General features: G+C 38.9%; 1 protein-coding gene across 7 annotated transcripts in view; it reads right to left on the bottom strand.

Annotated features, from left to right (window-relative positions):
- Nme7 (NME/NM23 family member 7) overlaps positions 1-12,808 on the bottom strand; it is a 142,993-nt gene that overhangs the window by 91,936 nt on the left and 38,249 nt on the right. For 6 of the 7 annotated variants that reach the window (XM_005363997.3, XM_013352520.2, XM_013352523.2 and 3 more), the window contains 4 exons: positions 10,980-11,090; positions 8,150-8,200; positions 6,580-6,787; positions 3,930-4,035 (listed from right to left, as the gene is read on the bottom strand). In XM_005363997.3, coding sequence (XP_005364054.1) covers positions 3,930-4,035; positions 6,580-6,787; positions 8,150-8,200; positions 10,980-11,090 — 476 coding nt within the window. Of the gene's footprint in view, positions 1-2,348; positions 2,466-3,929; positions 4,036-6,579; positions 6,788-8,149; positions 8,201-10,979; positions 11,091-12,808 lie in introns of those variants that run through there. The other variant, XM_026787623.1, reaches the window with a different exon arrangement.

Raw genomic sequence — 12,808 nt, 5'->3', positions numbered from 1 at the left:
ATGGGCAAAAATCAAACATGCCAGCATTAGGAATTGTTACAGAAAGAGATAAATATGAACAAGTCACAGGGCTACAAAAATCTGATATAAGACTTCAAATTTCAAATTTCATTATTATCAGTGATTTGGGTTAATCCCAAATTTCAAAACAATCACAAAATATCACTGCAATCCATGTTTAGAAACAAGGGGAAAAGTTGATAAAAACCTTAAAATGTCAAAGTTCATGCTGGCATCTGAGAAGATTTTGTAAAAACTTCCTTTGCTTAACTAATTTTATATCTAACGGTTTCAATCTTGACAAGAAGATGGGAATGTGGCACAGTAGTAAGGCCCGTGTCTGGTTCATGCAAAGCCCTGGGTTTCACTGCTAGCATCGAAAAAGAAAAGACAGATAATAAAACAGACAATAAAACAGCTCTACCAAAATTATATAAGTAAAAAATTATATAGGTGTATAATAAAATTGAGCATTTTGACATCAACTTATATATTTTTATTAGATCTCACATATATTTACCTATGTGATTTATGTTATACAGCTAATATTTGTCCAGAAGCTAGTATTTATTCTAATCCTTGTTTTATGGTACTTTATCATCACATTTTTTTTCTTTATAAAAAATTTAACAGGACATGAGGATTTAGCTCAAGAGAGTGCTTGCCTAGCAAGAACAAGGTTTGGTCCTCAGAATAAATCAGATAGATACCTAACTGAGTAAAGCATATTAAGATAGATTCTGAAGTTGAGCAATTTAAGTAAGAATTAGGTGTTACGTTTGTACATATATATGCAAATGTAAAAATCGAAGAAAAATTTTACATAGCATTTATAAATTCATGCCTGCCACTCCAAGGCAGAAAAACCAGTATGTACATCATACATATACATACAAACAGCCTTGGGGATGTATATGTGTTATATCAGCTATATGTGTGTATGTACATGCACATTTGCATATATTCTAGGCAGGAAACGTAAGTGCAGCATTAACCAGCAATTTCTAGGGAGCACATGAATATAGTAATAAATTTGATATGCGACTTTAGACTATACTTCACTAGTACCACAGAGGACATCTAATTGCTATCATTTCCTGTAAAAATCTACCAACCATGTGACGTTTGTTTTTGCTGATGTTGAGAACATGAAAATTAGAAAACACAAAGTATTCATGGCAGCAGGTGCCTGTTAGGCCAGCACTCTCAGTAGACAGGAGGATCAGAAATTCAAGGTCATTCTCAGCTACACAGTAAGCTTCACACCAGTCTGGCTGAAATGGGACTGTCTCAAACAAACAAACACAACCAGAACAGAATAGTTTGGATCCTGGGATTTCTACTCTACATTAAAGAAAACAATGTGAATCTCTCGCGACTCCAGCAAGCTTACTTGGAAAAGAATGACGACTCTACCTACAAGGCGTCCTTGCTCTGCTCATGCAAAGAGATGATTTAACGTCTTGGCCAGTCTGCTATCTGGCAGAGCGCTAACTAACATATGTCTTCATTACCCATCATGTGTGGAAATGCACCATTAACTATGACACAGTGGGAACTAACACACGTGTTTACTATCCATCCTGAGTGGGAATGTCCCACAATTATGTTCCTAAAGACCAGTATAATAATACAGCACTTTCTAAATAATTAAAGATGCATTAATTATGTATAAGATGTTTAAGGTTCATATCCTTTCAACCAATAACAGGACTTCTAAAAATGAAGCCAGAGGAAATGATTAGAAAAACCATCAAATATTTATGTAGAGAGATATTCTACAAAATCTTTATTTTTTTTATTGAAAATGGATTTTTGTTCTCATACAGAATATCCTGATTACAGTTTCACCTCCCTTGGCTCCTTCCAGTTCCTCCCCACCACTCCTCCTATCAGGATCCACTCCCTTTCTGTCTCTTATTAGAAAAGAACAGGCTTCTAAGAGATAACAACAACAACAACAATAAAACCCCCCAAAAATAATAAGATAAAACAAAAACCATCACATCAAAGATGGACAAGGCAAACTAAAACAAGGAAAAGAACATAAGAGAAGATGCAAGTTATTCTTAATTAAAAAAAACTAGAAACAATCCAAGTATACAAACATCATACATTGGATTATTAAGAAATATTCAATCAGTAATTAAAATATTCATAATGCCTCAAAGAAAGATCTAAAATGCTTACAAAAAATAAATTAGAGCAACAGAATATAAACACATCTCAGCTAATTATGCTCATATGTATGTATCATATATGCACACACAAATGCAGAAAAAACCACATCAAAATACAAAGAAAATTCGGGTATTAGGAAGCAGTTATTGTGTTTTGTAAGAAGATTTTGCTATATGTAGTCCAGGCTGGTCTCAAACTCACCATGTAGCTCAGTATGACTTACAAACATGATTGGCCGGTCTTAGACTTCAGAGTGCTAGGATTACAAGTGTGGACCACCATGTCTGTTCAGGTAATAGGTATATTTTCAAGTTTCTCTACTGGACGTATGCTTAGAATACATAAAAACTATACTCAATTCTGCATATGACTCAGTATAGCTTTGGTGCCTGTCCTGGAACTAGCTCTTGTAGACCAGGCTGGCCTCAAACTCCCAGAGATCCTCCTGCCTCTGCCTCCCGAGTGCTGGGATTAAAGGCGTGCGCCACCACTGCCCGGCCAAGGAATAGCTTTTAAATTAAATTTCTTTTTTTTTTAAATTTTATTTATTTATTAAGGATTTCTGCCTCCTCCCCGCCACCGCCTCCCATTTCCCTCCCCCTCCCCTGATCAAGTCCCCCTCCCTCATCAGCTCGAAGAGCAATCAGGGTTCCCTGACCTGTGGGAAGTCCAAGGACCGCCCACCTCCATCCAGGTTTAGTAAGGTGAGCATCCAAACTGCCTAGGCTTTCATTCCCAAAACAACATGTAGTAACTGACAGAGATAGATGTACACAATAGACTCAAACACATGAGGAAACAGAAGCAAGAAGTAAGCTTGCACTCTCAGTGTACACAGGCACATACACTTATGTGTGTGTGTCTATATACATACACAGAGACATACAAATATGGGTAGTAATGTCTGTCAAAGAACTGTTTCAGATATAGAGAACTGGAGGGAATATCTTCAACCTTCTCAGGAAAGATGTGCTCTGGGGTAATAGTCACTGTTTAATTTTTTATTTTATGTGTTTGAGTGCTTTGTCTGCATGTAGGTATGTGCAACACATGCATGCCTGGTGCCCTCAAGGTCAGAAGAGGGCATCAGATCTCCTGGGACAGGAGCTGTGGATGACTATGAGCCAGCACGCGGGTGCTGGGAACTAAACCCAGGTCCTCTGCAAGAACAACAACCGCACGTAACTGCTGAGCCGTCTCTCCAGCCCTATACACAATGCTTCAGATCTGCTCTGGAGTGCTAATTAAGAGAACTGAGTGGCCAGGTGGTGGTATACACCTTTAATCCCACTCGGGAGGCAGAGGCAGGCGGATCTCTGTGAGTTCGAGGCCAGTCTGGTCTACAAGAGCTAGTTCCAGGACAGGCTCCAAAGCTACAGAGAATCCCTGCCTTGGAGAGAGAGAGAGAGAGAGAGAGAGAGAGAGAGAGAGAGGGAGAGAGAGAGAGAGAGAGAACTGAATGAAACCCAGTTCTGTGGTTGGAAAGACTTCTAGCAAAATCTGAGCATAGCATGAATGAGCATGGCCATGACCAATAGCTAAAGGGACAACCACTAAGAATGCACAGATACCAAAATAAAGACAGGAATTTAGACAGATTTCTCCTTAACTGTTGCCTTGACCAATGTGCCTTCAAAGAAAAGACTGAAATATTAAAGTATACTTGAATTTCATCATGTAAAACACAGCAAGAAAACAAACATTAACAAAATATTCTATTAATGAAACATTTACAACAGGGCACGTACCTTCACTGATGGCATGGGGCTTAACAATGCAGCAGGTACAGTTGGTAAATTTAGCAGTGTTTGCTGGTCCACAGCCTCCACTTGAAGGAAAAAATAATTCCATTTCCTACAGATACAGAAAGATGAGAAAAGGGATTTTGACATGGATGATCTCTTATCTGAAACTTACAGAATATTTCTGGAGGTTTCTTTTAAAGTTTCATGATATAAATTTTATTTTTCAAATTTTCTAAATGTGAATTTGAAAAACTGAGTAACTTAGCTCCATTTCAGCACTTAACAGACAGAGCAACATGCAAATAGTAAAAAAAGCAATGCGAAGACGTCATTGTGTGGCCTCTATCATAAGTGACAAGGTTTCAATAAATTCTGAGAGTTGGAAAAAAACAGTATGAAGTTCTTACTTTCCCCAAAGTATAGTTCGCAAATACAGATTAATATTAAGTTTAAAAATAAAATATATAGGGGCTGGAGAGATAGCTCAGTGGTTAAGAGCACTGACTGCTCTTCCAGAAGTCCTGAGTTCAATTCCCAGCAACCACATGGTGGCTCACAAACACCTCTAATGAGATCTGGCGCCCTCTTCTGACCTTCAGGCATACATGGAGGCAGAATGTTATATACATAATAAATAAATAAATTTTTAAAAAAATAAAAATAAAATATATAAAATAAAGTTAAAACAAGCACATCTTCACAGAAACAGAAAAATTGTTTAGGGGGTCTGAGAATTACAGTTAATAACAATAATTCACAACAGTTCTATTACAAATCAAACTGAGCACTATAATATGACCTGATTCACACAGTGGCTATTTGCTTTAATCACGGCTCATTAAACTAGAAATCAGTAATCTGAACGAACCACAAAGATGTTCACATTTGTCAAGTCTTTAATTACTTAAATGGTGTCCCTAAGCTTTTAGCACTTTTCTTTCCATGATATTCTCCATAAAAACCTCTGTTCACACTCCAAAACATCTGCCAGTGAACGAAGAAATGGCGAAATGCTATCACCTCTAGCGAGCTTTTCCTGATGCTCCCAATCAACACCAAGCATCTGTCACAGCCGTCACTTGTCATCAATCAGATTATAAATTTGAAAAAACAGAACCAACGTGCAGAGCTCTGTAGCTCCCCAAACACCAAAACCAAAACCTGCCACAGAGTTAGTATTTTCTTCTCACTGAAGCCTACCATTCAGGAGGCAGAGGCAGGGGGACCACTGCCAGTACAAGCCACCTCACTATGGCGTAAGTTCCAGGTCAACTGCGGCTACAGAGTGAGACCATGACTCAGAATTACAATAAGATAAATCAAAACTACACTAGCGAACTTTCATAGTTTATTGGCGTACACTAATTATATAGAACCATAGGCTTCATGGGATATTTTCATAGAAGTCAAACACGCTGTGATCCTAGCCAGCCCCACATGACCCCCTCCCCCTTACTCGTTCCTGTCTTCCCATCCTCTTCTCTCATGGTCTCCCTTCTATTTTGATGTGTAAATACTTTTTTAAAACATAAGCAAAAGGGAGGAGGAGAATCTACCCAAACACTGTATATCTCAGTGATCCTGTTGGCAGACTATTTAAAAAGAATAATTATTATTATTGTTGTTGATGACCTGCTTTTGTCACTAAAAATGAATTTTTATAATTGTATATAGAGTTATATAATGCTATTTTTTCTAGCTTTTTTTATTCAAAATATTGAGATTCACTCCCTGTAATACTTCATTCATCTCTCTCTCTCTCTCTCTCTCTCTCTCTCTCTCTCTCTCTCTCTCTCTCTCAGACAATAATATGCCATTGATGGCTGCAGCATGGCTTGTTCATTGTTCATCTGATGGACATTTGAGCTATCTCTAGTCTGTGCAATTACAAATAAGCTGTTAGAAACACTCAAACCCAATCTTCTAACAAGATGCTCACGGGATAATTTTTATTTTGTTGTTAACAAAAATTTCTGCTTTGAAATTTTTCTTACATCTGTCTGTCTGTCTTTCTACCTACCTACCTACCTATGTATACATGCAGTGTGTATGTGCATGGCCAGAGGCCAGAGAACACAGAGAATAAATTCACTCCTTCCACCATAGAGGTCTAGTTAACAAACTCGGGACATTGGGTATTGATTCAAGTGCCTTTACCCACTAAGCCGTCTTGTAGGCCCAAGGCCCAGAGTTCTTGCATTTTTACACAAGCTGCATTTCCACGTGTTTCTAGTATCTCTCCTAGACCCCTACTTAGCCAACAGTGCTTGTCTGAACTACAAACAGACTACTCAAAGGAAGCCTTCTTTTGGAATACCTACCACAGATCTGTACACTAGTATTCTTAATTGAATTCAGTCACAAACATGAGGGTCAGCAACTTAAGCCTTTACAGAAAGAAGTGTGGGATCAAGGGTCAGATCTGAAGAAAACTGCGCTCAACTGTGACCAACACAACTGATTTAAAAGGAGGCGTGTCTCTGAGCCACGTGATCTTCTGAACCACGTGAACCACTCGATCCTGTAGCTGTTCACCACTACTACACCAGCTGTTCTAATCCTCCCAAAGTCCTCAGCGGGAGAAATATTTTATTCTGACATAAAACAATTTCCCAAACAAAACAGAAGAAAAATAGCTCTCAAAACGACTTACTCTGGCAGCAGATGCAAAAGAATCGGGGCCATGAGCCGCGTTTCTGATGCCATCTGTCCCAAAGAGGGCTCTGATGCTTCCAGGGGCATCTGTGCGAGCTAGCCCAGAGTTTGCCGGTCCAAGCAATCTTTTCCACTCGCATATCGCATCATCTCTTAAAATCTCCATGGCAATAACCGGACCACTTGTAATAAACTGGATCAGTTCGCTAGGAAACAGGGAAAACCTGAATTACTTCTCTGCTCTGTCAATCTGGACATCAGCCTTAACAATGACATCATTAATTTCAGGGACCAGAGTTTCTGGGCACGGTGAAGCGACATGGGCAGTGCCAAACCCTCAAGAACGGAGTGCACTACCGTTAGCAGGGGAAAAGAGAGGCCTGCTGAATTCTGATGATTCCATCAACTTAAACTGCACAGTGTTGACCTAAGCGTTCCCAGTACTCTAAGCAGGACAAAGTCGATTCCCTTTTTATTTTCATATGGTTTATCCTGGCAGTCGGGTAGAACTGTACAATAACAAAGTAATGAGCATTACATTTTGTAACATTTTCAACGCAGAGAGTGACAACTCTAAATCAGTGTGAGAAAGAAAAAGACTGTCAGCAGGCCTTCAAACACTAGCCCTGTATCAGCAGAAACTACTCTGGGTTATGATATACTAAATGATCGACCACACACACGGGGCTTTGTTGAAAGTTTATGCCTTAGTCCCAGTTCCCTGGGAAGGAAAGCTGACACTTCATTTCATTTTTCTATCTCTTCATGTGCACACGGCAGCAACGGTAAAGGTAACTTGAAAAGAGTGACATCCCAGTCCCTCACTTTCTTAAGCAGAGGCAAAAGAGAGGAGGAGGACAGGGTGCCAGGCCCGTTACCTTATGACTGTTTTACACTACCTTCTCTCTCCTTTCCACTTAGAAGAGCATTTCCAGGAGATAGCATGTAGAAGGAGAAGGATCTACACCCACTATGACAGGAGTGAATATTGTGATACTGCATTGTACGTAAAAGATACCAAAATGGGGAGGGGGGTAGGTGGAGAGAATGGGAGGAGAGAAGGGAGTGGGAACTGGGATTGGTATGTAAAATGAAAAAAGAGAGTTTGCTTTCTTTAAAAAAAAATAAATAAAGGGGCAGGAGAGATGGCTCAGTGGTGAGGAGTACTGATTGCTTTCCCAAAGGTCCTGAGTTCAATTCCCAGCAACCGCATGGTGGCTCACAACCATCTGTAATGAGATCTGGTGCCCTCTTCTGGCCTGCAGGCATACACATGCAGACAGAATACTGAGAATACTGTATACATAATAAACAAACAAATAAAAAATTATAAAACAATACCAAAATATACCAAACAAAGACCTTAAAAGCACAATAAAATTCCCAGCATAAAATATGATTACAAACACATTTTCAATTCAATGAAATATAAAAGGATGTTTCTTAAAACTTAAATAAGTGATCCATTTGTTTCTGATTAAGGGTCAAGTATTTAGTGGTGGATATAAGAAGTCTTTCTAATAGAAGTTAGTGGGAAAACAATTTTGGTTCTGAAGCTAAGTACTTACTTATAAAAAGGCCTTGAGTGGTGGTCTACATGAAAGTCTGTGGCTTCTTTCCTATAAAATAAGCAAAATACAATAGTTAAGGTTACTGGAAATAGTTATTTTAGCTTATGTTAATAAAATATAGATTAAAACACACATACATTTGATCTGCAAACAAATTAACTTTGTTTTTTCACCAAATTTTTATTTCGCCAAATAGCATATTCCTATGCTGAGATATAAAATTAGATAAGATGATGTTTACTTTTTTATTGATGTTACACTTTATCCATCTTCCACTTCATCAGCATCTCACTGCATTCTCAATACAGTGCTAAATATCCGAGCAATAAGAACGTTTGCTATTTAAAGTCCAAACAAATTACATTAAAAAAATGAAGAGAAATCTTCTAATTCAAAACTTAGAATTAATTTCAAGTTTTAGAATTTTGGCTACAGCTTATTTTATTTTTTGTCATCTATTGGGGATAAACAACAACACTGAGTGTATCTGAGATGGAGCGTCTCCGGAGGATTCTAGGCGTCACACAAAGAGATAGGCTGCGCAACAACGAAGTAAACTACAGGATACAGCAATGGCGCCTGAGATACTTCGGCCTTGTTATGAGAATGGATGGTGGCAGACACCCGAAGATAGCACTGCTTGGAGGGGTGCACGGGATAAGATGAAGAGGAAGATCTAAGAAACGCTTAATAGACAGCATAAAGGAAGACTGTGGAGCCTTGGGTATGACAACACAAGCGTCTAGGATTGCCCAGGGTAGGAACAGCTGGAGAACCGCGATAAACGGGTAAGCATTGCCAGGGCATAAATAAAATGAAAAGGAACGAATGAACTGGGGATAAACCTAGAACCTCACTCCTGTACAGAGTGCTCTAGGGCTGAGCACCATCTCAAGCCCCTTCAGGTTCTAATTTACTAGTTTTTGCATAGTCATTAGTAAGAACTCTTCAAGGAAAAGCTCTTTACGTTTGTATTTTTTAAAACCACTTGACAAATTATATATATTAAAATCTGCATTTCCATTAAAATTTATTATAATCTGATCCAGTAAGCTTCAAGGTGTAAAAAGCTTTCTTTCCCCTACCAAAATCAGGTGTCTTTCTTACAATTGTGCAGCTTTCTTGCTGAATTTAAAAAGAATTTATACTTTGTAACAAATATATATAAACATCAACCAATTTTTTGGCAATCTTTGTTGATTTTAAATGTACAGGATTTAGCTGTATATCTGTTTACCATAGGAATACAGTACTCTTAGAGCTCCAGAAGAGGGTGTCAGAGCCCCTGGGACTGGAGTTACAGATGGTTGTGAGCCACTACATGGGTACTGGGAATTGAACCTGGGTCCTCTGGAAGAGCAGCCAGTGCTCTTCACTAACGAGCCATCTCTACAGTCCCTCAGCTATTTTTTTAATTGCAAATAAATTACAAGTATTTGGTAGCAAAAACAAACAAACAAACAAACAAACAAACCCCACAATCTTTAGACTTGAGAATTAATTTTGTATTCAATGCTTTTAAGATCTTTTATCATCCACAGCTAGGGAGGTTATAGAGCACTGTGGGAAATCCACTGCTGTTGTTTAACTAAATTGACATGATGTCAAAGTATCTTCTGTGCAATTATGTTTACTCCCATGGACAAATGCTGCTCTCACAAGCCTTGCTCAGACAAGCCTATTTCCAGTGAACAGTGATGAATGCAAAGATCCCACGATGCTTGGGTACCAAGAGACGAGACAGGAGACTGCTCAGCCCTAGGTAAGATATTTATACCATCCACTCTAAGGCTCAGGGAAAATCACAGAAGGAAGAGTAGAAAGAATGTAAGAAATGGAAGATAGGAAGATGGGCTGCAAAATGTTATCTATTGGGCATGATACAGTCACTGCAAACATGTACTCGGAGCTGCTGTCATTGCCTACACTGGACCTGTCAATATTAGCATGAGTCGTTTGTTACTAAGTATTGCCTACTCTGCTCTACTTTTACACGATAGAAGCTCCAGCTCCTGTTTACACCAGCATCCCCTCAAGTGATAAAGCTGTACTCCAGATAAGGGCTGTAATATCACTAGGTGACCACACATTCTCACCTCCATCGGCATCTTATGAGACCTCTGTCACACACAGTCCATCACTGACCAAAACGTTGCTATGCGCTACGTCACATCATTTATTTCTGTCCTGCCTTGAACTGGGGGGACACTGGTGCTGAAGAGAAGGAGTCGCATTTCTCTGTTCTTTGCCCAGCACTGTGAATACTTTGTTACCATTCCCAAGATAAACACAACTTTATCCTAGAGTCACAATTATTTTGTAATAGAAAAAGCTTATTAGGATAAGTCTTATTTTCATCAAATACTTCAAAAAATATCTACATTAGGTTAAGTAATATTGTTTTTAGAGAGGTAAACAGCCATATTGGCATATACACTAAGATGGATTAAATGTAAATAAACACTTCTAGAAATCGTTAGATGACCGCATCTTCTATTATTTTCATAAAGTACATTATTTTTACATAGAAGAGATTATATGAAGAACTGATATTATGAAAGCAAACAGAGCAACGGAAGTCAACACGGTTAAACGAGGGCTGTGTAGATCTGACAACCTCTAGTGGCTTAGAGTTAGGCCGTTTTGTAATTAGCTGATTATCTATCTATTATCTTGCTTCCTTCGTCGTGATGGTCTATATTTGCCATCCAGGGAAAGGCTTTTGTTTCATCCTGTGGACTCTTTGTTTTGTGCTTTTGTTTACATAAAGAATGAAGGGTAAGAAAAAGGACATTACATAACTGAAAATGTGCATCGCATTGGTTACCTCGAAAGCGTCATCATTCGGAGTTTGGTTATAGTAAATCCACTTTTGTTTATCATATCAATTATTTCTCCAGCTTTTGATACTGCATCTGGTTTGATCAGGGCTAATGTTCTGTAAAAAACAAAGGATAAATCTGAAAATAAAAACAGTCCTATAGTTTTTAATTTATGATTCCAAGCAGTCATTTTCTTAACAACCACATCAGACCATTACACATTAAAAATATAGGGAAGTGTATTAAAGATATCACTTAAAAATTATATAAAGTAAGATCACTATTTTCCCAAAGAAATGAAAATAAGCTAAATCTTATTTTTAAAAAGCAAGAGGCAGGATGTAGTGGCACACCCCTTTAATTCCAGCACCCAGGAGACAAAGGAGGTACATCTCCATTCTGACTTTGAAAGTAGCCTGGTCTACAGAGAGTGCTAGGCCAGGCAACAATACATAGCGAGACTCTATCTACTAAAAATAAGAGGAAGTGGTAGAAGAAGAGAAGAAAATGGGCAGGAAGGGACACTAAACTTGCTATTTTTATTTTAAAATTTCTATTACAATTACTTATTTTCATGTGTGTGAGCATGAGCGTTCCATAGCCTGGACATGGAGGCCAGAGGGCCACTTGTGCGAGTCAGCTCTCTTCTGTCAAGTGGGTGTCAGGGATGCAATTCAGTCCTAGGGCTTGATGGCAAATGCCTTTAACAGTGAACTATCTCCTCAGCCCTAACCTGTGTATGGTTTTTTTTTTTTAAATACTCAAATTAGAAAATGTAGGTATTAAAAATGTCTATGTACTATAAGATAGTTTTATATAGAAAACTAATCCCCCAAGAAATTACATTAAATATACTAGAAATTTAGTGTTCTCAAACCACTTAAACTTATGGATGCCATGCTTCCAGTTCAGCACTGACACAAACGTAACTATAAATTCTTCTATTGGGTCTCTATTAATGGCAAGGTTAAAACACAAACAATGCCCTCTGACCCAACAATACATGTGAATATCAAATGCCATGCTAGCCTTTGAATATGAATCATGCCTTTTCTTCTTCAAAAAGGGTCCACCAGAGCCCTGCACTCAGTCCAGAAACTCCCACAGCCATCTCCCTGCCAGCACAGAAACAAGCACTTATTATATGCAGTAGGTGGCAGTCTCAAGAGGAAACAGTATGAAAACCGTTATGATAAATTCGCCTTCTCAGTGGACAGCAAGAAAGCAGACTGGCCAGGTTTCACTAGGCAGGCCGGATGCGAATATCTGAAAACCCATGATTCTCCCTGAGCCATACAGAACGTCTTTCAGAGGCTCCGCACTCTAAGCAAAGCGGCAGCAGACCCGTCTGTGAGTAGAGGACCAGCAGCCTGCTGCAGCACAACATCCTAGACAAGGCAGTGTGGGCACTGTGCAAGGGGCGTGTCAGTTCCGTGCCAGGCCTCTCTGGAAGCAGCAGACTGACAGGAATAAACATGCTCCTCTACGAAAACGGCTCAAAATGCATTCATGCTTGTCCTAAGTACACAACAATACATTTTAAACAATGGCCAATTTGTGAATTCTCTTACGTTCTCTTTGCAAGCATAAAGTATGTGCTCACTTCACGGATAAAAGACAACAGTCTCCCAGGCAACTTGTGGTTTGGACAAAAACACGCTGTGAAGATTTTAACTGGTAAAAGCAGCCAAGTTGTTCAGAGAAATCCTTCTTTTTTATTAATTTTTTTAAAAAAGAAAACAGGGGGCTGGAGAGATGGCTCAGAGGTTAAGAGCATTGCCTGCTCTTCCAAAGGTCCTGAGTTCAATTCCCGGCAACCACATGGTGGCTCACA

This window comes from Microtus ochrogaster (assembly GCF_000317375.1).
Source record: "Microtus ochrogaster isolate Prairie Vole_2 chromosome 6 unlocalized genomic scaffold, MicOch1.0 chr6_random_2, whole genome shotgun sequence".
Classification (NCBI taxonomy): Eukaryota; Metazoa; Chordata; class Mammalia; order Rodentia; family Cricetidae; genus Microtus; species Microtus ochrogaster.
The sequence above is the reverse complement of the archived record's forward strand: the minus strand, read 5'-3'. Positions and strand labels throughout refer to the sequence as shown.